Source organism: Corythoichthys intestinalis, chromosome 9, assembly GCF_030265065.1.
Source record: "Corythoichthys intestinalis isolate RoL2023-P3 chromosome 9, ASM3026506v1, whole genome shotgun sequence".
NCBI classification, from domain to species: Eukaryota; Metazoa; Chordata; class Actinopteri; order Syngnathiformes; family Syngnathidae; genus Corythoichthys; species Corythoichthys intestinalis.
In genome coordinates this window covers 267,346-294,536 of record NC_080403.1, presented here as the reverse complement: position 1 = coordinate 294,536, position 27,191 = coordinate 267,346, and the positions used below count along the sequence as shown (strand labels likewise).

Here is a 27,191-nt window from a genome sequence, read left to right as displayed (position 1 = left end):
CATACCCCAAGCGACTTGCAGCTGTAATTGGAGCAAAAGGTGGCGCTACAAAGTATTAACGCAAGGGGGCCGAATAATATTGCATGCCCCACTTTTCAGTTTTTTATTTGTTAAAAAAGTTTAAATTATCCAATAAATTTTGTTCCACTTCACGATTGTGTCCCACTTGTTGTTGATTCTTGACAAAAAATTAAAATTTTATATCTTTATGTTTGAAGCCTGAAATAGTGGCGAAAGGTTGCAAGGTTCAAGGGGGCCGAATACTTTTGCAAGGCACTGTAAATACGATTACTTACCTTCTTTTTATGGCTAGGTTGAAACAGGCGGTTGCGCAACGTCTGTAAACGGAAGTTTCCGGGGTAAAACGGACAAATTAAAAATAGTTTGGGGGCTTATTGCGCCATGAATCTGCTAAAGCAGCATATGGACATATTGGTCTATCAGACACAACAGTTCTTTTGGCTTGAAATACAGCAGTTTATTTCAAAGAGGGGTGCAAAAGCAGAAACAGCTTTTTCAGTCTTGTGTTTTCCGCCACATATATATATCACTACAGGCTGATCCAGCTTTGATGTAATATCTTTTAATCAAGTCAAAATGAGGCTCAGTAGTGTGTGTGTGTGTGTGTGTGTGTGTGTGTGTGTGTGGCCTCATCGGGCCTGTATGACCTCCCTACAACGCCTGGGCTCCTAATGAGACGATGGAGGGTGTGTGGGATCTCCCAGATCTGGACCAGGGCATCACTGAGCTCCTAGACAGTCTGAGGAGCAACCTGGCGGTACCAGAAGGACCTAAAGATAATGTGCCGGAGGTGCTCCATTGGGCTTAGGTCAGGCGAAGTCAATTTTCTCAATTCCGTCTTCCTTCAGGAACTGCCACATGAGGTTGAGGTTGGGCATTGTCGTGGACCAGTAGGAACCCAGTTCCCATTGCATAAGCATAGCTTACAACAATGGGTCCAAGGATTTCATCCCGATCTCGAATAGCAGTCAGAGTGCCAATATCTCACCTTGTGTCCTTGCAGGGATATGCCTCCAATGACCATCACTGACCCACCAACACACAGGTCGTGCTGAATGATGCTGCAGGAAGCATGACGTTTTCCACGGCATCGCTGGACTTTCCAATGCTGTTAAATCTGAATAAATACATTGAATACTCCCCCCCAAAAATGTAAAAAGCTCCGCTTTTACATCGCGGATTTTTCGATTTCACATTACCTGCGAAAAACGAGAGATCACTGTATTGCTTATTGTAGTGTGATGCCTCACTGGATGGTTTAATAATGATAAATGTAAGAAATAAAAGAAACATTTGTGAAAAATCATAACAGCCTCAACTGAGGTTATAGAAAAAAGTGTAATAATAACATCCCATTCAAATAAAACAAACTGAAATGAGTGAAAATGTCCATAATTAAAGAAATAATTCACATGTCAGTCAGGTTTACACTATTTGCCCCAAAGAGCCTCTAGGGGGCAAAAAAGCATTAAAATTTCAGGCAGGCGATCATAGGAGAGGCCAATGCAATGAATGAATTTTGCTGGATTTTTGCACAGATGTTTAATTCTATGTTTTTCTTTTCTTTAACTTTTCTTAGTGACTGTATCTTTCTAGTGGTGCAGTAGTTATATGTGATAAATTTCTAATTCATTATTTAACATTTATTGTTCATTTTATTTTTTTTCTCAGTTAACAAATCCCAAATATCTTAGATTGATGACATCGAGAGGGCCTAAGTTTCCTTTTATGTTAATGGACAACACTACTTATCTGGGTTAATTAGTGGAATTTCTTGCTTTATCAATGGGGTTAGGTCCATCAGTTGTGTTGCATCAAATGAGGCGTGTCCAAACCTTTGGCTTGTACTGTATAAATACATACAGTGCCCATCATTACTATCCACCCCTTGGATGTTTTCCCCTTTATTTCATTCATAGATTAACCATCGTCAAAACAATTTGGCAATTTAACACAAAAATGAATTGGAAAAACCTTTTTAATTTTAAAGTGAAAACAGATTTTTACAGAGTAATATCAATGAAACAAAAATATAGAAAGTAAAATATTTGTTTGCATAATTATTCAACCCCTTCAAGTCAGTATATGGTAGATGCACCTTTGGCTGCAATCACAGCAGTGAGTCTGTGTGGATAAGTCTTAATTAGTCTGCCCACTGCAATTTTGCTCCTTTCTTCTTCACAAAACTGCTCAACCGCCGCTTGAAAATAGATCTTTAAATTTTACCGCAAGTGGTAAAGGACAAAAGAATTGATTCATAGACCAAGCACATCGACCGCTTTATTTATTCTGAAATAAACTGTCATGAATGTGTCACTAATGTGTGATACACAAAATAAGCATTTTTTTTTCTTTCAGCAAACTGATCCGTGCAGCAGGACTGCTGATCATCTAGTCCACAACTGTTATTCATAAACTGATCCGTGCAGCAGGACTGCTGATCATCTCGTCCACAACTGTTATTCATATTTTATCTGAAACACATTAATATAAAATAAAAACATACAAAAATTTTATTCCACCAAGGGATGATAGGCTGTCCACAACATATGGAGGTATCATTCATTATGCTTAAGATCTAAAACATGATTGGTTGTTTTGTCAGGTCAATTTGACATGTATTAATCATGACTTTTAATGCCACGAGCGACGTCCTTAAAGTAATGAAATGTTATTTTCTACACAAATAATCAGGCTTGTATTTTAAATGTGAACTCTTTAAGAAACCAAAAGTATTCTAGGATCAGTTTTATTGCATGGTGAGTGGATTTTTTTTGTCTACACAGTGGGTAGAAGATTCTCCCAAGTACAGTGGAACCGCTGAGGTAGAATGACCCCATGTCTTTCAAAATGAAAAGTTAATTATGCTGTTACACTTGTCTAGCAGTTAAAGTATTACATCCTTAGAAATCGTCTGTAGAATAAAATCTGCGAATGTTTTACCTTGTTTTATGACTTTTTAAAATTATTTATATATGGAAAGCTAAATGTAACCTTGCATCCTGGAAATGATTTTATTCAATCTGAGAGATTCCACTGTATTGCTCCCTTCTCTGGACGAGTGTGGTAAACATGAATTATTTTGAATGGGAAATGTTTTTCTAATATAACGTGATGTATAAAATGAAATAAACATACTAAAGTAGATGTCACATTCACAAATGGGAAATCACAAATCAGTGTGAGGGGCAGTGATTAAAAGGAGGTAGAGTTGGTTACTGGTGTCTGACAAAAATGAAATGGACTAGATTCATCTCACAACAAGCCAGATCTGCTCATGTCACTAATAGAAAAAATCAAAAGGCAGCTGGCGTACAGGTGCCAGGACATGACTAATAAATTCATCAATGCACAAATAGTTTTCTGTCAGAAATATGTGAGTCAAAGGAAAGAGGAAAAAGAAGAAACTGCTTGGACAGTCGGAAAATCCTTGATAAAAAGCTGATCAGTCAGGGAAACTAGTCTCACTCAACAACTCTGTCCTGAATTAAAGAGAAGTAAGAGAAGAATAGTATTAAAAGACAGAAGGGTATTGAACAATCTAGAAAATAGTCTGCGGTTCACTGGATTTGAATAGATTCAATTCAATGGAGAAATCTGTCATCTTAGTGTGTTGTCAGGTATGGTAGAATTTAGGAAGACATAGGAAATTGAAAGGTTAAAACAAATGAAAAAGATAGAGAGCTCTATTAACTTGACCTTTGAACATGGGTGTATCATTTGCCTTTAGCAGTTGCTTATGTTTTCTGCTTTAGGAATAAATAAATAGCAGAGGTGGGTAAATGCATTACATTTACTCCGTTGTAATGACTTGAGTAACTGAAAAATGTACAGTGGTACGTTTACTTACGAACGTCTCTACATACAGAATTTTCAGGTTAAGACACGCCTCAACGGGAAAATATTGACAAAAGAAATTTCAGGATACGAAAGGCAAAAAATACGAGTTGAGTCTACTCAACATATAGCCAGTGTTGTTAATCTTACTTTTTAAAAGTAATTAATTACAGTTACAAATTACTTCTCCCAAAAGGTTTGCCTGAATGTAACCCTAAACTTAACAAGACAGGGGAATTGTGGATATTGTGATAACTAGATAGTAACCTTTGCTATGTTTAGAAGTCAGTTGATGTTGTGAATCAACCGATAAAGTTGTTAAGATTGCTCCCGTTATTCTGTCTGTCTACTTTCTACATGTGAAACTTTTAAAACTGTTTCATCATTTAATGATAAATTCAAGTCAAGATTTTGCCGATTTACGAGTATTTTAGATAAAAAGTTACTTAGGTCCGCGAGGAAGGTTCTCTACAACAAAGCCTTCCTGAGAAGTCTACTACTTTAAGATGGCGGCTGTTTACTAACACCAGCGAGTGTATCATTTCGCATCTACTTCTCTATACATTTGCAACCACTGCCGAGTCTGTCATTTCACATCTAGTTCTATATGCATGTGATATCTAGCGTAGCATCAAGTGGGCGTAAATTGTAGGCCGTCGGCTACCGTCAGGAAATATTGGAGCCACCTAGCCTAGCATCGCTTTTGCAACGGCGTCACAACCACTCCCGCTCTTCTCTTTCCGTGTCTCTCAAACTTTTCTCGCGTAATTCATTAATGTAGTACCACATAGTAACGCACGCCTTTACATCCTCAGTAACGGGAAAGGCGTTGCCAAGATGAGAAAAGTAGTTAATTAGATTACTCACTACTGAAAAATATAACGCCGTTAGTAATGCCATTATACTCTAACGCCGTTATTAACAACACTGCTTATAGCCGCTCTGCCATTGGCTATTGCCTAGCATTCCTGGCATACAATTGGCTAAAAGGGACCTCTACTGTATGATTATGTGTGTATCCCAGCGTCCTCTTCATACGCCCCTCGTGTTCCGACAGCTTTCCACGAGTGTAAAAACTTTTAGTCTTTCTAGTCTTGACTTTTTTACATGATACACAACTCCGATTTTATGTTTACTGTGCAATAATATAATTGTATCATGTACTTGTTACATGTTTTGAGGCATTTTATGCATTACAAAAGATTAATGTCTGAATTATGGGGGGCTCGGAATGGCTTAGGGCAGTTACATGGAAAACGCGTCCCTAATTACAGAATTTTCAAGTTACGAAACTACTTCCAGAACCAATTCATTTTGTAAGTAGAGGTACCACTGTACTTCAAAGAGTAGTTTTACTAAACAATTTTGCTTTTACTTCAGTAGATTTGTGAAGAAGAAACGGTACTCTTACTTCGCTACTTTTTAGTCATTACATTTTTCCTCTTAAGATTTTACTTCTTCTTTTTTTTTGCCACAGACACCAACAGTGGTGCTTCCAGTTTCACAAATGAGACGTCGCAACAATAATCACATGACTCCATGATACCAATTGGACTCAAACTTGCCAATCTATTATCACCTGTGTATTTATTCGTGGACTAATACTTCTGTTTACAGACCAGTCAATCAAATTTATTGATATAGCCCTTTACAAAAATCCGAAAGGTCCTCCAAGTGCTTTACAAGAAAGGTAAACATGGTTCATGAGGAAATTTGTTTTTGAGTTTTCGTCAGAGGTGGGTAGAGTAAGCCAAAACTTTTTACTCATGTAAGAGTAGTGTTACTTCAAAATAATATTACTCAAGTAAAAGTACTGATCCAAAAAATGTACTCAAGTAAAACAGTATTTGGTGAAAAGAATACCGTAATTTTCGGACTATATACTTTTTCCCCTCATTTTGAATCCTGCAGATTATAGTCCAGTGCTGTTCATCTGTTGATTTATTTGGGTTAATAGGTAACACTTTATTTGACAGCCGCATCATAAGACTGCCATTAGACCATCATAGTTATGACATGACAGTACCGTGGGCGTTAATGAATGCTTATGACAGATGTCATTACGTGCCATCCGGCAAATTATGTCACTAACTCCATTTAATCCCAGCTCGGATCTTTTACATTCATTCAAAAGTAAGCTAATTTGCCGGAGGACCCAAAATTACATCTGTCATAAGCATTCATTAATGCTCATTGCAGTGTTATATCATAATTGTGATTGTCTTATGACAGTCTTGTGGCACCGTGGTCAAATAAAGAATTACGAAATACCATAATTAGCAATTCATGAAACAACTGGAACAGTAACTAAAGAAATAATTAGCGCAGAAAATGAAATCTGATACCATTTTAATCTGTCACGCTGCAATGCATGCTATAGGAGGAATGTTGGGCGACAGCTGTGTTGACAGCAGGTGGCAGTAGAAGGTTGACTGTTTCCCCCAAGGGAGCAGTGATGGCCAAACAAAGCTTCTTGATGTAATGAAGCTTTGCAGCCACTTGGTTTAGAGCTTCATGGTGGGTTATTTGGTCTAATGACAGTCTTATGATCCCGCTCTCAAATAAAGTGTTAACCAGTTAATGTCTTTTGGTGTAAATATCCCATAATACAGTGAGGACAATTGCGGCTTATGGCCCAGTGCGGCTTATCTATGAACAAATGCCGTTTTTGTGTCAAATTTGGTGGGTGGCGGCTTATAGTCCAGGTGTAAATATCCCATAATACAGTGAGGACAGCTGCGGCTTATGGCCCAGTGCGGCTTTTCAATGAACAAATGCCGTTTTTGTGTCAAATTAGGTGGGTGGCGGCTTATAGTCCGAAAATTACTGTACTCAAGTAATGAGTAACATTGTAACTGCTTACAGTGTTTGCATTGTTTTTCTTCAATTCAAGCGTGTTTATTTTGTCAATATGTTAGACACGACTCAAGTCATATTGTTACTTTGATTTTGATAAACACAACCTTCAAATTGTGGCAATTCGTGCACCGTTTATGTAAACTATGTAAGGTTCTCCTCATCAAGAGATTCTGAACATTTCCTTATTATCACTTGTAATACTTTCATGTATTATATTTTATTGGGGGATATTTGTCATGCGATTATTTAGTGGGAATATGTTGCTGTTATAAACAGGGGTGCACATAAATTTTTTTGCCCAGGATCTCAGAGGAGGACCTGGAGATGTGACTTGGTCCTCATTGAGCTTGAGAGCCGACCCGCCTGATGTGATAAATTTATGACAAGCTTTACTTAGAGCCAATTAACTTTAATTAATTATATTAACAATTAATGCTTGATTAACATCAGCTGGCACAACAAAATTGCCATTACTTTGAAGTGAAATGTAAAGAAATAAAAAGCACCAATTCAAAATAAAGGGCATTATGCGGCTCCCACATTAACTCCAAGCCTTTTTAAAAGTGGGATGTCCTCCACATAAGACCTCATTGAACGTGCATGTTTAGCTTTGTAAAATGCGAGCAAAAACACGTTTGTCAGTGCATGTCGCTGTTCATTACCTTTATTCCGCCGCCACTTGTCCATAGGGCGAGTGGGGTCCTGTTTGACATCGATAGTTTGCTTAATTGCCACATGCTCTCTGTTTTTTTCGTGCTTTTCAAAGTTTGGATGGCTAAAATTCTTTGACCCTACATAAAATGCGCTGCTCTTATCGGTGACATTGGGATTCTCACGGCACATTTTGTACCGCATTTCCGTGCAAGCATCATTTGCTTCTAGCCATGGTACCTCCTGTAGCCACTTTTCAGCAAAAGTCCTTTTTTTCGGTAGCTCCGGTGACGTCTCTGTCGTCTGTCTGTCTTTTGACAGGGGTGGGGGAACACGGAAGTAATTACTCAGTGTGGCCTGCCTCTTCGACATTTTGAGAAGTTATTTTCTCGTGTCCGCCGCAAATACAGTGGTCAGCCATCGGTACGCAAAAGGGTATGGAAGCCGTTGAGGGCCAGCGCGTTTGTCTATGTCCAGTACGCATGCGCGCATGCGGACCACTTATGTGCCCCCCTGGTTATAACGGAGTTTGTGTATATACACATGAAAATAATATATACTGTATGCATTGGGGGCGTAATCTAAAGAAAAGTAGTTTGCTGTATCAAATATTCCACGGTAAACTCTTTATTTGAATGATTAAGGGAGTAGGTTAGGGTTTACACGTACTCCCTGGCTGTGGATGGCTGTGATTGGCGGTAATATTGCTGGCCTTGCATGTCCTCTTTGGTGCAGGAACAACACAGCAAGGAGCCTCCTAGTATAATTAAACTTGCAGCAGCCCAGCCCACAAACAGAGCCGAGCCAAACTCATACCTGCACAGAAAAATAGAGGGATAAAAATCAATCAATAAATAAAACATGTATTTGCATTCAGGAAAAAAGGGGGAAGTTCAGAATTTTTTACTTTAGGCTTAATCTTTGAGTTAGCGGGAGTTTAACAAATTCCGTGCAGTTTGTAGGCTATTTGTTAGTTTGAGGGCTCTGGAGTGGCTAAGCTAGCGCGAGTCAATGGTCCTTTCCTAGCATGCCAATAAAACACGACACAGATCTACAAACAGATCCAACATAGTTAAATTAACTCAAAATGTAGATCATTGTTCCAAAACACCCATACGACCAAAACAATGTCACACCAAACTGCCGTAATTCATTTCATTCCGCAGGACTAATTTATTATTTTTTTAGATGTGTAATATGACCACAATAGAGAGGTGTGCTTCAACCACTCGTGCTCACGCTGCGTCCGAGGAAGGTGGGAAGTCGGACGTATCCCGCTCGAATGGTTCCAGTTGCAACCTCAAAGTGTTCCAAGCTAATGTAAACAGCAAAGATGGCTGATCGCTACAAGTTGTTGTTTTTTTATTTTGGCCATCAAAAGCCATTTTTACCTACAGCAAACCTGGCTTCTCGTAAGCGGTCAATTAGTGGAGGCGTTCCAATGATATTTTTCCAGATCGGCGGTTAGAAACTCCGACTTCACACCTTCCTCGAGTGCAGCATCAGTCTGCTGAGTTAACTGAACGCCGGCCACATGGTGAAATTAGATGCATTTAGATGCTGTGGAAACAGACAGAGGAAATGGGCAAAGCAAAGTTTCTACAAATTCCCTATGAAGAATGAGGAACAATATAAAATGTTTACTTACTGATGGCTAGGACATAAAAAAGTCAGCGGTGAAAAAAACCCGATGTGATATCACTCTGCTTTGCTCTGCTGCAGAGCTGCTGGATTACAAATGTTGCTGTTCATACTGCAATTATTGACATGCAAAGGTAAGTTTTAATAACTTTATCTTGAAAACATAGCCAACACTATTGATTGCATGAGCCATCGGCTATTTCCATGTGTGCATATGTTGTTGTTTTTTTGGCATGCTAAATTAGCCCAATTGACACACGCTAGCTTAGCCACTCCGGAGCCCTGAAACAAACAAATAACTAACAAACTACACGGAATTTGTTGAAATCAACTTCACCGACAAATTTAACCAGAGCTAACTCGAACGTGAAGCCCGATGTCAAAAATTCTTAACTTTCCCTTGAAGAACATGACCCGTGAATGCAGGGAATATAAAAATTAGGGACGTCCTGATCGCATATTTTTGCACCCGAGTCCAAGTCACCTGATTTTTAGAATCTGCTGATACCGAGTCCTGATCCAAAACTGAAAAAGAAATTGTTTTTTATAATCACAACAAAACGTCCACATGTTACTTCCTTTTTACAGTACTTCCACTTCCGCTTTTACCAGGAGTGTGCAGAGTATTTTTGTATCTTTTGGCAATGCCATTTTATTTCTGAATTATTTTGTTACTCCTTAGCCCTTTAAAAGTAATATATATATATATATATAAATTAGGCCTGAATTATATTGGAAAAAATTAACATTGCGATATATACTGTATATTGCTAAGGCTCCACACTTACTTTTTTCACTGTTTGAACTTTTTTCTTAAAGGGGAAGTTCAGAATTTTTATTTGATTTATTTGAATTGTTTGATTAGTTGGTTGAGTTGATTTCAACAAATTCCGCGCAGTTAGTTATTTATTTAATAGTTTCAGGGCTCCAGAGTGGCTAAGCTAGCGTGAGTCAATGGGCCCGTCCTAGCATGCCAATAAAAAACATATGCACGCATGAAAATCACCGATGACCTGTGCAATCAATAGTGTTTGCTATGTTTTCAGGATGAAGTTATTAAAACTTACCATTGCATGTCAATAACTCTAGTATGAACAGCAACATTTGTAATCCAGCAGCACTGTAGCTTACAGGCTGCAGAGCGGAGTGATATTTTTTCGACAGGTGTGTTTATGTTTACGTAGCCAGCACAACTATCCACAGTTTGTATTCTTCCTCATTTTTCATAGGGAATTTGTGGAAACTCTCTTTGCCCATTTCCACAGCCTCTAAATGCACGTTTCACTATGTTGCTGTTCTTCAGTCAAGTCTCTGTAGACTCTGTAGACTAGCCATAAAGTTGTAATTGTACTTCCCGGGCCACGTATAGACAAAATAAAAATCCAGTTTAATATTACAGAAAAATATGACCCATTAAATTTTTTCTCTGTCTCTTTTTCCCCTCATTATTTCTGATTGCAAATTAACGAAATGTCCATCACAATACACCGAACAAACTTTAACTGTATCTTAGATAGTCAGCTGGAAAAATATATCTGGTTTCCGGAGTGACATTATTTTGTGCTATAACATTTGTGTCTAGTCTTGTATTTTGACAAAATTATCCCCTTTGGAGAATCTTCATGCATACTTGCGATACTCCTCCTTGGTCAGCAATGCAGGTTTTTGTAATGCGACTTTGTTCCGGGTCGAATTTGCCGTCCAACAAAATGGTGGACAGGATTCTCACCCGAATCCAAAACGTATATGGTAAATGTCTCAATTACAAAAAAAAATATGGATTAGGACTACTTTTGCATGCTGAAACCTGTTCATGCACAATATCCTTTTGATTGCAGAAAATAGGATCAAAACAAAAACCCAGCGCGTCACTTAGTAGCAACGAGTGGGTCTGAGGTAAGCTGTGTCAACGGCTTGATGTAACACCTGTTCCTAAAATGGGGGTGCGTGAGAACAATAACCGAAGAGAAAGTTTTGGCAAAAACAAGACTAGATCACAAATATGATCATACCCAATAATTATCAAACATTGCTCCAGTAGACATAACTTAGTCCCTCAATTGTGAAATGTGAGACAGTTACCCGTTTACAATCTAATGTTTGATTTAAACGAGAGAGCTCCTGCAGGTGAATTGTTAAATTCACTTCATGCATTTGAAAAGAACAAAAAGGAAACAAATTTGACAGATCTTAAAGAAAAGAGGGAAGTTAAAATACCTGGCATTGGCTGGGGTGTTTGGGTTGAAGAATTGATAAGACACCTGTGTTGCGTACCAGGAAACAGAAACCAATGTACACAGACCTGTGAGAAGAGAAAGTATTTAGTATTGCGTGCTATGACCTTTCATCAGCCCTGTCTGTTGCTCATAAAATTAATTTCATTCTGTTTTTTTTTTTTTTACTATGTTCATATTAAGAAGTATAGGCACTAAAGGCTAAAGAAAAAAAACACAAGGTTTTTGGGGTAATTTTTGCACACTTGTGCAAATACTGTATGTAAAGTGCTTTGGAGCAGCATTGCGACCTGTTTTGCGACACTAAGCTTTCCCGCAAAGAGTTCATATTCTACGCTCAAGTGTATGCCACAGTTACAGATGCCAGTCAATTAAACATCCAACAAATACCTTTGACTCTGATCATTGTTCAATTTTTGGGTTTTTGAGTGAGTTTTTCCCGATTGCTAAATCACAAATGCCAACTCACTAAACCAAATGGGTCGTCTAAACACTTTCAATAAAACTGGCCTTTATTCAAATTGTCACACTACTGAAAAGCTCATTAGATTTAAAATGCTTACCACTGTTAGCATAACACAGGCAGTGCACAGGCTGGTCTGTCTATCCTTGCAATCTCTTGCAACTGCTCTATCAACCAGTAGCTGATGTTTGGCTTGTCTGGTGTTCCCAAATCCTTTCTGAGCCCTGCTTACTCATCTTAGCCACAATGATGCCTGCTATGGCCTTCCATGTGGTGCAGAGACAGGTTATTGGCTCTTAGTCAGATGAAATTGGTCATTTCTGGGGGTCCTTCCCATGATTAGCCACTCTGGGGCGTGGGTGGCCTCCTTCGGTGGTTTGTTCATCTGTGTTCATGCTGTGCAGTTAGCCTTTTCAACCAATATACATGGATCTTATCTGGGCCTAGATGCTGTCCAGCACTTCATCTTTTGAAACTCTTTCTTGGAAATCTGCCATAGAGATGGTTATTTATTGCTGTTCACTCAAAAATCTGATCCAAGCCCTTCTTTGATGTAACACATTAAATTATTGTTTGATTTGCAAAAAAAAATCTATTAAATACGAAATATATATGTACATTTCATAGTGTCAACGTAATAATTTCATCTTCACATTCAGAACTCAAAATGAATGCATTTCATTTCATTTGAATTGGGACTGCCCATTGCGCATGTGCAAAGCAACGCGCGCTCACCCTCTGTTCACCCCCGTCTGGACTTGCTTTTTCACCGACAACTTCTTTCGGCACTGCTGCGGGGTTATACTTTACAGAGACGCTCAAAGGTGCTGTAATCCCACTCGGTGGTGAGTACGTGATTATGTAATATTTTTAAAAGCTTGCTGTGAAAAGACCGTGAGACAAATTTCACCATTAGTGAAGTCAGACATTGCGGGCTTGCTAGCTATAGCTAGCTAGCTAAACTACACGAGGGTGAGTTTATATAACCTGTGGAATGCGACAAATGGCATCACCACTCTTGCACCTTGCATAATCTATCATATCGTGGGGCTAAATGTAACTGTGCATTTATATTTTGTGTATGATTTTCTGTTTGTTGTTTAGCGTTTTACTTAAATTTGTTTTCTGTGTTCAGTCATCTGCTGTGAGGATGCAGAAAGGGACATTGCCACTACAGTCATGGGGATTTACACAATCAGAAGAGACGAACATGAGGAGCAAGAGGGCGTGGGAATTGTGATTGAGGGCATATGGATAGGCTGACTGGACTCTAAGAAATTTAAATGTAATTCAGGTTCTGTTTTGTACTTCTACATGTGTGTTATACATATATATTTAATATGTGTTTGCTGGCGGTACATATTGCACTTTATGGTAAGGTTTCATGTTTAATTGGAGCTGGTTATACCATGCCTTAGCCTTTGCAAATATTCTACTTATGCTACTTTGTTTGAACCACTTTTGAAGTCAGCAGATTACTTTTCTAAATGTGAAAGGTCATGCACTGTCTTCATCAGATCTCATTATTCTCCTGGTTTCTGCCTCCTTGGTATATCTCTTCACCAAGTTGGCCAGAGCTGTTAGTCTTCTAGTATTGCTGCAGAGACTGAAGAGGTGGGGGGGATCAGCCGGTTAGTGCTCAGACCATACGCCACACTCTACATCAAATTGTTTGACATGGCTGTCACCCCAGGAGGAAGCATCTTCTGAAGAAAGCCCGCAAACAGTTTGCTGAAGACATGTCACCAAAGTACCTGGATTACTGGAACCATGTCCTATGGTCTGACAAGATGGGCGTGCTTTCTTGTGTACAGTCTTCAGGAGAGGCTTCCTCCTGGGGTGACAGCCATGCACACCTATTTGATCTAGAGTGCGGCTTATGGTCTGAGCACTAACAGGCTGACCCCCCCCCCCCCCCCACCACCTCTTCAATCTCTGCAGCAATGCTGACAGCACTCCTGTAACAAGTCACATGACATTTTGGAGGGAAAATGACAAGCAGTACTCAATTTGGACATTTAGGGATGTACGTATTTTCTAAGCGGTGTACTCACTTTTGGTGCCAGGGGTTTGGATCTTAATGGCTATATTTTGAGTTATTTTGAGGGGAAAATAAATGAACTCTATTATATAAGCTGCACACAGACTACTTTTCATTGTGTCAAAGTGTCATTTTGTCAGTGTTGTCCCATGAAAGATATACTTACAGTGGGGAGAACAATGGGTACAATGGGTTTTCCCATATGGGAAAACACGGAAAACCCATTGGCAGTGTATCAAATACTTGTTCTCCCCACTGTAAATATCTGCAGAAATGCGAGGGGTGTACTCACTTTTGTGATACACCGTATGTCCCAAAAAACTTATTGGTGTCCGTGGTGTTTCCTGTACGGTTTATCTTTACAGCATCATCCATATGAACAACCCGATCTTCTGAAGGTACTTGGAAGCTTAGCTTCGGAATTGATTTGGGCAGGGGTCTGCAACCCTGGTCCTCGAGAGCAGGATAGTTATCAGGCTCCTGCAGAGCTTGCTGATGAGCTGATCATTTGATTAAGGTGTGTTAAAGGAAGGAGACATGGAAATCAAGCTGGATAGTGGCCCTTGAGGACCAGGGTTGCAGACCTCTGGGCAAGGGGATCCAGGGTTCCATCTGGGTCAGGATCTTTCTTCATATGTCATCAGCTCTTGTATTGAGACCGTTAGTGTTTGTTGGGGCTTGGTACCCAATCTTGAATTGTGGTGATTATGGCATACCACCAACTTGTTGACGTGGCTCCCTCTTGCCATAGCATTCCTGTATTATTTCAACAGTCTTTAGTTGTGATTTGAGTTTTTGTTTATGGACATTGGAACACTGGGCTAACAGTTGCTTCTTTGGTAGCCTTGTTTGTGGGTTGTGCAGTATCCATTGGTCCATTGGCTGTATGTATTACCCTCTCTCTAGGATTGCTGGTATAGTAGCATTCCAACAGCTCTACATTCTCTGCCCTTGTCCAGTTATGTCTTGCTCCAGGAGCCGATTTCACCACAGGTTGCCGCTGTTCCCTAGCAACTGACGCAGACCTTGTTAATCGAGGCGACGTCTTAGCTGGTGTGACTCTATCTTAATTTTTTTCTCCCATGTGCAGAAGTAGGGCTGGCTCCATTAAATGCTGGTTACACCTGACACATTGAACGCTCTGAGTGGAAACGAGACACACAGTGTTCATCCGGCATGTGTTTTTCAGAATGGACTGTATACTCTGTGCTGCTCCGTGCAGCTTGCCCCAGTGGTGAAATCAATATTTGCGCAGTGTTTTGCTTACGTCATCACAAGAGGACTATGGTTCTTCACACTACTGTAAACTTTCTGCCTTTTAACCGAAAAGCGAAAATGAAATTTTAGCTATTGTCGGTCGAAGGTTATCCATGCTGAATTTTCGGTCACATCTCTAACTTTAACAAATTTTTGGTTGGTACATAACTCCACATATTCATAGTTTTGATGCCTTAAATGGGAATTTACAATGTAAATATACATTAAAATAAAGAAAACACTTTGAATGGGAAGATGTGTCACATCTTTTGGCTTGTATTATACTGTATATGAACAAGTCCGGTACTCCGTACCAGTAAAAAAGATTCGGTGCTGGAACGGGCTGGACGTGCTTTCATCCTGAAAATATGGAGGCAATTGTCAAAACCCCAAGTTTAAAAATAAAACTGCCAGGCCGCCACACACGCATCGCCAAGAAGAAAACAATCTGTTAATGTCAGATTTGCATACAAATGTGTTAACAACAAGCCTAATAGAGTGCTTGTGTGCGTAATTTGTTTCCTGTAATATTTAATCTTAATTTATTCCATGGAGCTCTGCTCAACGGCTATGTCTCCATGTAGCTGAGTCTGACGAGTCACGCCGATGTGCGACGTGAGCAGGAAACCAATTGACTGACAGACTGACATGTGATCAGCATGGATAGTTAGCTCTGGTTGGTTCAAATTCACATGTGTTTTTTGGAACAACAAAAAAAGGAATAAACCAGAGGTAATGAACAACTTGTTGAATTAATCTGACAAAAAAGGGCAATGCAGCAGGAAATTGATCTTATCTTTAAAAGAAAGGAGAGAGTTAAAGAGGCTTATTTCATCTGCTCTAATGGAGAAGTTAAGAACATTTTCCATGTTAATGTGCTCATTTGGGTTTATTTATGTTCATTTAGCTGAATCTACCTATTAATTTTCTTATATTTTAAAAAAGTCAATGTTGCGTTATCTTTAAAATATATTCAATGTGCATGATGTAAGAGTCATTTGGGCGTTTTTTTTCATTTATGTTATTTACAGTATATCTTTATTATTTAAAAAATATTCAATGTTTACATTATCATCAATTGTAATGTACATCTTATGTTCTTAAACTATGTTCTGAAGCAATTATAACTGAGATTTTGCATTTAAATGTGAGGAAATGAGGGAAAATTAAAAGGAGATGGAGTTTGGAGTTACTGGTGTTTTTCTGAACTGGCTGGAAGAGGCTGGACAAAATTGTTGGCAAAGTCACCTCAATATTTGGTTGTAAGAGAAGAAATAACAGAAAGCAATTGCTTCCTATAACCGTCAACAAGTTTCGTCCACCTCTCAGATGGAATTTTGGACCTCTCTTCTTTTGCGAACTGTTCCAGGTCTCTCAGATTTGAAGTGTGCCTTCTTGCAACAGCAATTATAAGATCTCTCCATAGTGTTCAATATGATTTATTTCTGGACTTATTGATGGCCACTTGAGAATTCTCTAGCGCTTGGTCTCCAACCATTTCTTGGTGCTTTTTGAGGTATGTTTTGGATCATTGTTCAGTTGGAACACCCATGACCTCTGACGCAGACCCAGTTTTCTGACACTACACCCTACACTGCGGCCCAAAACATTTTGATAGCCTTTATATTTCATGACTCCTTGCACACTGCCAAGGCACCCAGTGCCACAGGGAGCAAAACTACCCCAAAACATTATTCGACCGCCATGTTTGACTATAGGCACTGTGTTCTTTTCTTTGTAGGCCTCATTCTTTTTTCTGGCACTGGGTGCCTTGACAGTGTGCAAGGAGTCATGAAATACGGAGACTATCAAAATGTACCTCTTACATACCTCAAATAGCACCAAGAAATGGTTGGAGACAAAGCGCTGGAGAATTCTGAGGTGGCCATCGATGTGTCCGGATCTAAATCCCATTGAACACCTATGGAGAGATCTCAAAATTGCTGTTGCAAAAGGGCACCCTTTTTGCATTCTGTGTAAAAATGTGTACAATTTGGCTTTTCTCTTCAGCTTTTTTGTGTTTTTCCAATGTTAATCCAACAAATAAACACATTCATTCTGAAAACATTTGTAATTGTGTTAATGTCTAGGAGAAACTGTGTTTTCTGAAAAAATTCCAGGGGTGCAAATAATTTCATCCATGACTGTATGTATGCTTTGTTTCAGTAAGTTTAATGGGGTAACCACATGCACGTGTATGACCTTTGTTAATGACTGTGCCAAAAACAGAGTTGGTTGAATATGCATTTCAGTGGTTTAGGAGGTTTGAGCAAAAAAAAACAAACAAACAAAAAAAAAAAAAAACAATTAAAATGAATAGCCATTTCCCCCTGGTTATCGGTGTCAGCCTTGAAAAACAAGAGGTTATTGGTAGCATTTTAAAAAGAAAATAATGCATCCTTAGTTGAAAGTTAATTAAATCAAATCATCATTTCAAAAAATGAATAAATCATACCTGCAAGAAGGAAAAGAGCCCCTCCAGCAATTGCAATACGCGTCTTTATCGCTGGGTTATTATCTCCCACCTTTGTGCACTTCATGCCAACCACGCTGATGATGATGCCGATCAAGCCAAACAGTACTGACAACACCATTAGGGCACGACATGTCTGGATATGGACTAAAAATAGGGAGGGAAAGAGCAGAATAATGTAAAAGAAAAAAGATTGATCATCTCATCATATCGTGAACATCTTCATTTTGTCTTAGTGAAAAGGCACACATGTAAAGTGCAGACCACACCAATAGTAAATCAAAAAACAACAAAAAATTGGTGGTTTTGCCTTCTCAAGAAAGCCTTCCTGATTTTCTCTATCCAAACACTAGTAGCAGGTTACAGATTATTTCGGTCACACTAGGATTGTGTTGCACAGTCTGTTGAATACTGGTTATGCACATTACATTAAATTCATCGTTACACTGGTTCATGTTTTGCAGAGGTGGGTAGAAACGCATTACATTTACTCCGTTACATTTACTTGAGTAACTTTTTAAGAAAAATATACTTCTTAGAGTAGTTTTACCACACAATACTTTTTACTTTTGCTTGAGTAGATTTGCAAAGAAGAAACACTGCTCTTACTCTGTGACTTTGGGCTACACTAGAGTCATTACATTTTTCCTCTTCATTCTACATAATGACTTTATTTTTGCCAGAGATGCCGACAGTAGCACTACCTATTTCACCAATAGAATGTCGCAACATTAAACGCATAACTCCATTTTAGCATTCAGAGGTACCAATGTGTTTTCTCCACTAGAGGGCACTCTTTGAGGTAATGGGTCAGTGTTCTAGCCTGGAACTCCTGACTCACCACTGTTCCAGCTATAGAGTCTGGGACCCAGCTTCTTATTGGCCTCTCAAGCCGAACAGAATCGTCCGTGCAATCAGATTCGTTTATTTGCGTAACGTGTTCTTAACAAGCAACGTCACTCTTGCACGTCGTAAGTTGTCTCCACAACAACACAGATGGCAAACGGGAGAGCCGAGAATATGTTCCTATCCATGGTAAATTCAGTTTGGCGTGACCAAAAACACACTGAGTCTCTAAAACCTAGTCTGTCTCGCGCTAGTCATGTTGAATGAACTTATCTGTTCTCCGCTCTCCTCGTATGTTTACGTACTCACGCTAGAGTTTCTTAACGCTTTACCAAGGTCACGCCCGTCCGTCGCTGATTGGTCCACTCCGCTGTCTGTTTGCTGTGGCTTGCTCCGCCCTGGGAATTCCATACGCTGAACAGTCGCCAGACTCTATAGCTGGAACAGCGGTGAGTCTGGAGTTCCAGGCTATCAGTGTTATAGTCTAAAATTGATTATTTTTGGGGCATCTTTTGGGCATAAAACGCTCATGTAATAGGTTCAGCAATCCAGCAGGGATCCCCACTTATCGGGCCGGGACCGGTACCGTGGTGCACTTGCTACCGGGCTGCAGAGAAATAAATAATTTGTTAATGACCGCAATCTGGCCTGTGCCTCTTGACTAATCCGAGTTGAGATTTGCGTACGTCGCCCTCTAGTAGTAGGCCGCCATTCGTTCATTTATTCATTCATTAGTGCTCCAGTAAGGGTCAGGGCGTCCCGTTCTTGTGCGTTAAGGTGACCAAATGAACCAGGTTTTTCCAATGCTGGCGGTACCAGCTTCTCTGCATCCTCCACAGTAACTCCATGTTGCTGGAGGTCACTCTCGACGTCGATTCGAGCCATCAGGTGTGGGGCTTCCCTATTGGTCGTCTCCAGCCTGCGGCGTTTGAGTCAAACTGGAGGATGGCTGTTGTCAGATGGTCAAGAGGCAGATGAAGGACATGGCCAAACCAGCGCGTGCGGCGCTTTGCGACCAAGGAAGATGCTCGGCGCAGGCGCGTGAGGGCTCGAAGCACTTCACTGGAAACTCGCTAGGGCCACCTGATGTTCTCGAGGGTTCTGAGAGCCCTGCTATCAAAGCCATCGATTCTTGCAGTGATAGTGTGGGTAAGAAGCCATGTTTCTGAGCCATAAAGCAGGATGGAGAGTATGGTGGAGTTGTAAATCCGAAGCTTCGTCTTGCGTGAGATGGTCTGGTGCTGCCAGAGTGGTTTCCAGAGTGCCTGCAGGGCAAATGCTGCCAGGGCACTTCTGCAATAATGTCTGGTTTTAGGTCCACGTTAACGGTCACCATGGGCCCCAGAAACAGAAAAGTCCTTGACCGCCTCTACAATGTCACTGCCGATACGAATAGGAGGTGGATCTGGTCCATCACTGGCGTACATGAACTTGGTTTTAGTCCAGACCACTTGGAGGCTGAGCTGTACTGCCACCTCACTGTAAATGCCTAGACCGTCTCCAAGCTGACTGTTTGTTGTACTGAGCAGGATGGTGTCATTGGCGTACTCTTGGCAGGTGGTAGATGCCAAAGGACACTCCGGGGACGCGCTTGCAGACTCTGGACATCAGATGGTCGATGATGGAGTTAAAAAGGTCAAGAGCAGGCATGCAGCCCTGGCTGACGTTACTAGAGATGTTAAACGAGTCAGAGTCATTGCTGTTAATATGGACAAAGCTCTCTGCATTGCTGTAGAGCAGCTTGAACAGGGTGATGATTTTGGGAGGCGCTCCGAGGTCTTGGAGGATGTTCCACAGTGAGGAGTGGCATACGGTGACAGAGGCAGCCTTTAGAATGAATCAATGAATCCGATATATAAACTGCGGTCTTTATGGAATTCACGGGCCTTCTCTATCAGCAGACGAATGACGGACATGTGGTCAATTGTGGAGCGATTGGGCATAAAGCCAGCCTGCTCGGGAAGAAGGTGGCTCCTGATCGCTGGAAGGGCACGACTAAGCAAGATCCTGGTGAAAACCTTGCCAATTGGGTTATGCCTCTGTGGCTCCCACAGAGAATCCTGTCACCCTTGCGTTTACGGAAAGGCAGGATGGCCACAATTACTGGGGTGTTTGCACACCTATAGCAACCCAGCGTCCGTTAATATAAACTGTAGCGTTAGCTGCTGTTGGCTGTGTGCTGCAGGCGGAGACATCTTTGGAGAGCTTTTTAAACAGAAAAAGGCCACCTGCTGAGCCAGAAGAGGAGCCTACAACCAAGTCCATTCTGCATATTTGGCTAAACGCTAGAAAACAGGGCAGCAAACCGTATTGCTAAAGCCAAGAAACCTATCATAATTGGAGAAGAACTTATTATGCCTGCTACCAAAGATATCTGCTGTCAAGTTTTAGAAGAGGCTGCTGTTAAAAAAGGTTGATTCAGTGTATATTGAGTTAAATTTTACCTGCACTTAACGTTTGTTTTTAGCTCCGTCGTGTTATTTTTTATATTTACTGCCGATTCCTGCCACACATTGCAGGTCCATGAAAATAAGGCCCATATCACCTGGTGCAAAAAAGGTTGGGGACCACTGAGCTATAGCACAGTATAATAATGACAGTTTATATGGTATGCAGTTGTTCTGAGAATTAAAAAAAAAAAAAAAAACATCAAAAAAAATAATGTCAGACACTGTAAGTAGTTACTCACAATGTTACTCATTGCTTGAGTATTATTTTCATCAAATACTTTTTTACTTAAATTGAGTCAATTTTTGGAATATTATTTAGAAGTAACGCTACTCTTACCTGAGTAAAAGTTTTGGCTCTACCTCACCTCAGATGTTATGTTCAATTCACAAAAGGTAGCCAGTGGTACAGGAATCCAGACAAAGAAGTCTGGACCCCTGTAAAGCATGATGTGTGTTTGCGTGTGTTGGGTTGTGTGGGGGGCGGGGGGGGGGGGGCGTGCTTGTGTGTGTAGGTGTGTGTGGTTGGGTGCGCGTGTCTTTGTGTGCTTGCGCACGTCTGAAGGGGCGAATTGTCACTGGTGCTTAAACACAGCCCATATTCATTCGTAAAAACAATACAACATTATTCGGAGTATTTGCCTTTTCCACTCCTACAAATTGTAAGAATTTGAAAAATATGATCACTGGTTTGCCCTTCCAGCTCACACTTCAGAATTTGTGGTTTTTAAATTTGGGCAGCAATTTAACACGCCTCCTATGCATAAATGGTTTTACTGTTATTTGCTCCAAATTAGAATTCATTATTTGCAAGATGTTTTCTGAAGATGCGAAGTAAATTTTTCCGTATCCTGTAGCTTTTAATTGAAATCAAACCTACTTTCACGTTTGACTTGACTCTTTTTCAAGCAGGCCTTCCTTTTTTACTTAAACTGTCTTTACCGTTAATCTCAGTGGATAAAGCCTCATTAAGTTGCTTGACACTAGAAGGAGATGTCAACATTATATTCACAAAATTTATTCAGATACAGAGATTCCTCGCCAATTTGAAATTTGCAGTTTCAGTTATTTACGGATTTTTTACTTTACGAGGCTCATTTGACACCTGTGCATTGTGTCATCTTCATCATCAAAGTGCATAGGTGTTTCTTCATCATCCTCATCATTTTTTTCCCTCATTATTATCATCATCATTCAAGGAAGGAGCCGCTGGGGTCCAATGTAAGTGTAATTCTTTTTAGAAATGACCAGATACATGTAAAGCAGGGCTCCAGAGTAAACATTTTTACAAGGAGCACAGTGGCCCCTAACTTAAAATTTTAGGGCCGCAAGCAGAAGATTCAGAGGCGCACGCTGTAAATCGACATGTTTTTCCTCTAATTTTCACTGTTTGATTGATATTTTCTTGCAATACAAGTAATCCCCGGGTTACAACGTGCCCCACTTATGTGATCTCGACTTTACAACGCGGGATTCTCGTCCGCCATTTTATCTCCAGTTGTTTTTTTGTTTTTTTTAAGTCACGTAAACAGTACCTTATTGTACCTCATAGTATCTTATTTTTTACTATACTTTATTAATATGATGTGTTCTGTCCTAACTAAATGTGAAGCTGTTCAGCTTGATGGACAGCAAACAAGGCAATTGTGGTTGTTCAAGATTTTTACTTCCTTCACTTTTTACAGTTTGCAAGCCTGTAACACACCTATGAACACTTATGTTTTAAACGACACACTGTTTAGCAATAAACACTTGACACAAAACAATTGCTGCTAAAACTTGCATCTAGTCTGATCAATATGTAAATTTAGTAGATTAAATTAGCCTAATTTGCCTAACAAAATCTATCTTAAATGTTACGAATGCTAACATATTTACAGTACTTATAGCTGATCGCTCACACAATAACTCCACAAACTGGGGCTGTAAAGTTAATTACAAATGCATACACAAACATACATTAGCTGAAACCATTTACAGGCTTATATGGGCCAAGCCAGAGCGCAGCTGTCCTTTATCCATGTCAGACAAGTATCCTCCTTATCCTACAAAACGAGTCCAGCCATACCCAACGCTGCCACCAGGAGGCTGTGTATCCTCCAACATTAATGAAAATATAATCCTTTTTTGGATAGTTATTTTGAGATTTAGGGATACTTATACTTAAACAGTTAATTCCCCCACAGGGGACTACCTGTAAATGCATAAAACTACAAACTTATGAATCTATATTTTATTCTCCATCAGTTTTGACATCAACCAGTATACTGTTTAGAAATTAGGTTAACAGGGAATATTTTTTAGGGAGACACAGCTGTAACATGGATGTAACATGGAGTGTCCCATTCATGATGAAAAAATTAATACATATATGAAAAAGAAGTTTAAAAAAATCAGAATCTAAAGATAGTCATGGGTTTAAGTCAGGAGTTGGGAACCTTTGTGACCGAGAGAGCCAAAACATCCAACATATTTTAAAATGTGATTCCACGAGACCCATACGGTGTGTGTATATATACATATATATAATATATATGCACTGTATGTCCTGCGTTCAGCTTGCCTGAGTCCGTTTTGTGAGCACTGTTTCTTTCATGAACGAATTTGAATGCATCACAGGGGAAGGAGAGTGAGGTCACGCGCTCTGCTTTTACAAGCAGTCGCCGAGTTGCAATTGAAATAAATCTTGAGAAAACGACAAAAAAAGGCTAACATCATTACTTGGGATGTTACAGTTGCTGCGCAGGTGCGCAGTCACCACTTGGAAAATGACATATAGAAAACATGGTGTGTGGCCGCGTATATTTCCTGGAAGTGGAAACCACACAAGAGACCAGGGGGACGTGTGTGTAACAGTGGCCAAGAGAGGTGAAGCCCCTCCGGGCGTCCATTTCGTGGGTCTCGCCCTTCTGGAAGTGGACAATTTGACAATCCAAAAAGTCACGACAATGAAAGCAATCGCACCTGTGTGACTTGGGGTACCACGCAGTTACCTTTTGTACTTTAATTTCCCTATGCATTTGTTATATCCTCCCAAAAACAAACAAACAAACAAACAAACAAACAAACAAACAAACAAACAAACAAACAAACAAACGCAAAGTTACTGGTCGCGCATGTGTGAGTCAATGAAACAAATTTTGGTCACAAAATGCTACCATTTGGTCGCAGTCTGGAGCCCAGTTCATTGTTTTATTTTATATATATATATATATAATGTAATTTATATCATAATTATTACTGTTATTACATGATTATTAAATAAAAGGTGCAAACTTACGTACATGTGATGGGTTTAAAGGGTTGGTTTGAAGCAGTTTTTGAGGTATGGAAAAAATGTATTTCATTGAGCTACAAACAAAATGCCGTTGTCGATGGCATTTCTATTTTAAGGTTAAAAATTATTTTTCACATTACATTTACAGTATATTGATTGCCATAAATAATTTAAATACATGACTGATTCTATTGGTTTGAAAATCTGACTTCAGGTATGGCTGTTTCAGTCAAAAGTCTAAATAAAAGAAAAAAGAAGCTAAAAAAAGACATGTCAAAACAGAGTACTCACTGTCAAGAGAAAGCATGGAGTCAAATATCTTGCACTGCACCTGTCCTGTGCTCTGTGAGGCGCAACTCATCCACAGCCCCTCATACAGACCCACAGCGGTGATAATTGCATCACCGACATATGATGATTGCTTCCACTGGGGCAAAGCTGTGGTGGCGATGATGCCGATCCAACCACCCAAGGCCAGGAAGTAACCTAACAATTGCAACCCTAAATTTGCCATCCTTCTGTCGCTCCTTGTCCTCACTTCTACTGGGTTTAATCTCTTGTTTAATCCGGTTCAGTCACCGTCTACAAACTGTTCTGTGGACTTTTCTTTTCTATGCTGTACCTTTGAGAGTCTCTTCTCCCTGTTTCCACTCAAAATCACATTGGAACAGGATGAAAAAGTGTCTTTCCTTTCCGGGCTGCAATGTCAGATTTTTGAGTCCTTTTAGTAGAGTAGAAGCCTTTTTAGTTGTCAAGAGTACAGTTTGTCAAGTATCTTATCTGGATTGAAGATCTTTGTATGGCCCCCTCTCACTCTTTCTTTCAGGCGTTCTGTTCTTTTCTCCCTCTGCTCCGCTCTCCTTTTGCTCCAGACACAAGTGTCTCAGTGAGGGTTAGAAAAAAAGTTGGAAAAACAAAGAAAACCATTAATTGGCTAAGGGAACCATGTTGTGATTGGTCTGTTCACTGGCAGTCACGCCTTTGAGGTCAGAGATTGGAGTAGGTAGCAGTGGTGGAATGTAATGAAGTAAAAGTACTTCGTTGCTGTTCTTAATTACATTTTTGTCTGTCCTTTACTTAAGTACTACTACGAAGTGGTACTTTTAACTTTTACTTGACTACATTTAACAGCACGTATCTGTTCTTTTTTTTCTCCACTACTTTCCAAATTGTTGCCCGCTGATGAACTTTTTTTTAGTTTTCCCCATCCAAAAACAGCCGTTTCGGACCAAATTTATCATGCACACGTGTTTTCTCCATTCAAGGCGTGCACAATGGCAGTACACACGGATGCTGGATAGCTTATGTACTGCTATTAGGCTACTACAAAGACAGCTTTCACCTACTAGGCTGTATTGGGACCACTGGAAAAAGTGCTTAGAAAATGGATTTCGTTCCACTCAAGTGGATCTACATGAACTCTACTTTATAATATACATACATTGCTAATTAGTGCCAAAAAAAAAAAAAGTTCTACTCACGGTTTCAAGTCATTTTTAGCAACCCTTTTCTCTTTTTTATTTTTTTGGGCTTTTAATTTTTTATTTTATATATTTCATTGCATAGCAGGATGTGATATTTTTTATATATGACACATAAGCTTTTAGCTCAATATATATTTCATTAAAATGGATGAGAATCACTTATGTTGAAGCATTTCCTCCAAGAAATTAGCTAAATTTCTCACTCTGAATTCACCTATGTGTACACTAAGGCACCAAAGGTTAGGAGGGTATTGGCTTTGAAAAAATGCATTGAACGCGTAGATCCACCGTAGTGGAAAGAAATCCATTTTCTAAGCACTTTTCCCATGGTCCCAGTACAGCCATATGTCCATGAATGTCTTTTGGAAGCTTGTCCATTCGCAGCACTTCATGGTCAACTCTAATCGTTTGACGGGTGACGGTGTCACAGAAGAAGTTGTAGCTGTCAGTAAAGAATGTTTCCGTTCTGAAAAACAAAAGCACACACACATAAACTATGTTTGAACTGTTTCATCCATATCAAATTTACATAATCGTCCAATCAAAATTATCTAGGCTTGTCTATTTTGCCAATTTTTCCTGAATAAAGTTATCAAATAGGTTTTTGGAACTATAGTTAAACAAACTAAATACGAGGGTCATTCAAAAAGTAATGCACTCAAGTACATTGCTCTTACAGGATTTTACCAATCTTGTTTATATTTGGCACAAACATGATAGGACACACCTTTTTGCGATTGTTATATGTGTTTTTTTTTTAATTTTCAGATTTTTAAAGCTTAAACTAGCTTCCAAAATGGCTGCCCCTCTTGAAGCTCGTCAGAAACAAAGAGCTGTAATCGAATTCCTTGTTTCAGAGGGAGAAACCCCTCTGAAGATTCACAACCGGCTGGAATATGTCTACAAGGATGATACCAAAGACCAGAGGTGTCCAAACTTTTTGCATAGGGGGCCAGATTTGGTGTGATAAGAATGTTAGGGGCCGGCCTTGGCTGACGTCCTTTAGGTAGAACAATATATTTAAGCATATTTAAGCAAGCATTCTGTGTGTCACATTTGCTTTATTATTACTATTTTTATTTAATAATTTTAAGAATCTCGCAACTAACCTTTGTGGCGTTCAACTCTCGGGATATTGCTGCTGTGAAATTAAACTAGCTTCAAGTTGCTTCAGTTTCTCACTGCGTATCTTTCCTGTAATCTTGTCGTACATGTCAGCGTGTCTTGTTTGGTAATATCGCCTCACATTGAACTCTTTAAACAGCGACTGTCTCTTTGCAAATGAGGCAGACACAGTTGTTGTGCATTTTAGTGAAGAAATAGTCCAATTTCCACCTATGCTTCAAGCGTCGGCCGTCGCAGTCAACTTTTTGTTGTTGTTGATTGTTGTCATTTTAGAAAAATGGAAGTCAAGCGTCACACGGGGTAACGTTTCTTAGAGTGCTGCTGCCTTTTAGTGGGTAAATGAGGAGCAGCATTTAATGTGTAAGCTACTTCATATGCTGGTAGCAGTACTGCTGACCAATTTATTAAGTCTGTGTGCGGGCCAGACGTTATTGATCTTATGACAGAGGCTGGGGGCCGGATGAAATTTGACCACGGGCCGCATTTGGCCCCCGGGCCGCACTTTGGACATGCCTGCCATAGACTATAGCCAGGG

At 39.8% G+C, this 27,191-nt stretch overlaps 1 protein-coding gene across 2 annotated transcripts; it reads right to left on the bottom strand.

The window, feature by feature from the left end:
• Positions 1 to 2,085: 2,085 nt before the first annotated feature.
• On the bottom strand, positions 2,086 to 25,322 carry cldn19 (claudin 19). Of its 2 annotated transcripts, none has more exons than XM_057846973.1 (5): positions 24,339 to 25,322; positions 17,460 to 17,624; positions 11,227 to 11,311; positions 8,038 to 8,184; positions 2,086 to 3,503 (listed from the first exon to the last, which is right to left on the bottom strand). In XM_057846973.1, the coding sequence occupies exons 1-5, from the start codon at positions 24,559 to 24,561 to the stop codon at positions 3,467 to 3,469; spliced, it is 657 nt and encodes a 218-aa protein (XP_057702956.1). In that variant the 5' UTR covers positions 24,562 to 25,322; the 3' UTR covers positions 2,086 to 3,466. The 2 variants fall into 2 exon arrangements, with proteins under 2 accessions (XP_057702956.1, XP_057702957.1); XM_057846974.1 differs by having other exon boundaries at positions 2,086 to 2,495.
• Between the last annotated feature and the right edge of the window lie 1,869 nt (positions 25,323 to 27,191).

Coding starts and splice junctions, on each gene's coding strand:
- cldn19 (XM_057846973.1), bottom strand. CDS start 24,561: ATGGCAAATTTAGGGTTGCAATTGTTAGGTTACTTCCTGGCCTTGGGT. Junction 11,312..17,459: donor GGCTCTTTTCCTTCTTGCAG/GTATGATTTATT, acceptor CTCTTCTCACAG/GTCTGTGTACATTGGTTTCT. Junction 3,504..8,037: donor CAGCCATCCACAGCCAGGGA/GTACGTGTAAAC, acceptor TCTTTAATTCAG/GACAGAGTTGTTGAGTGAGA.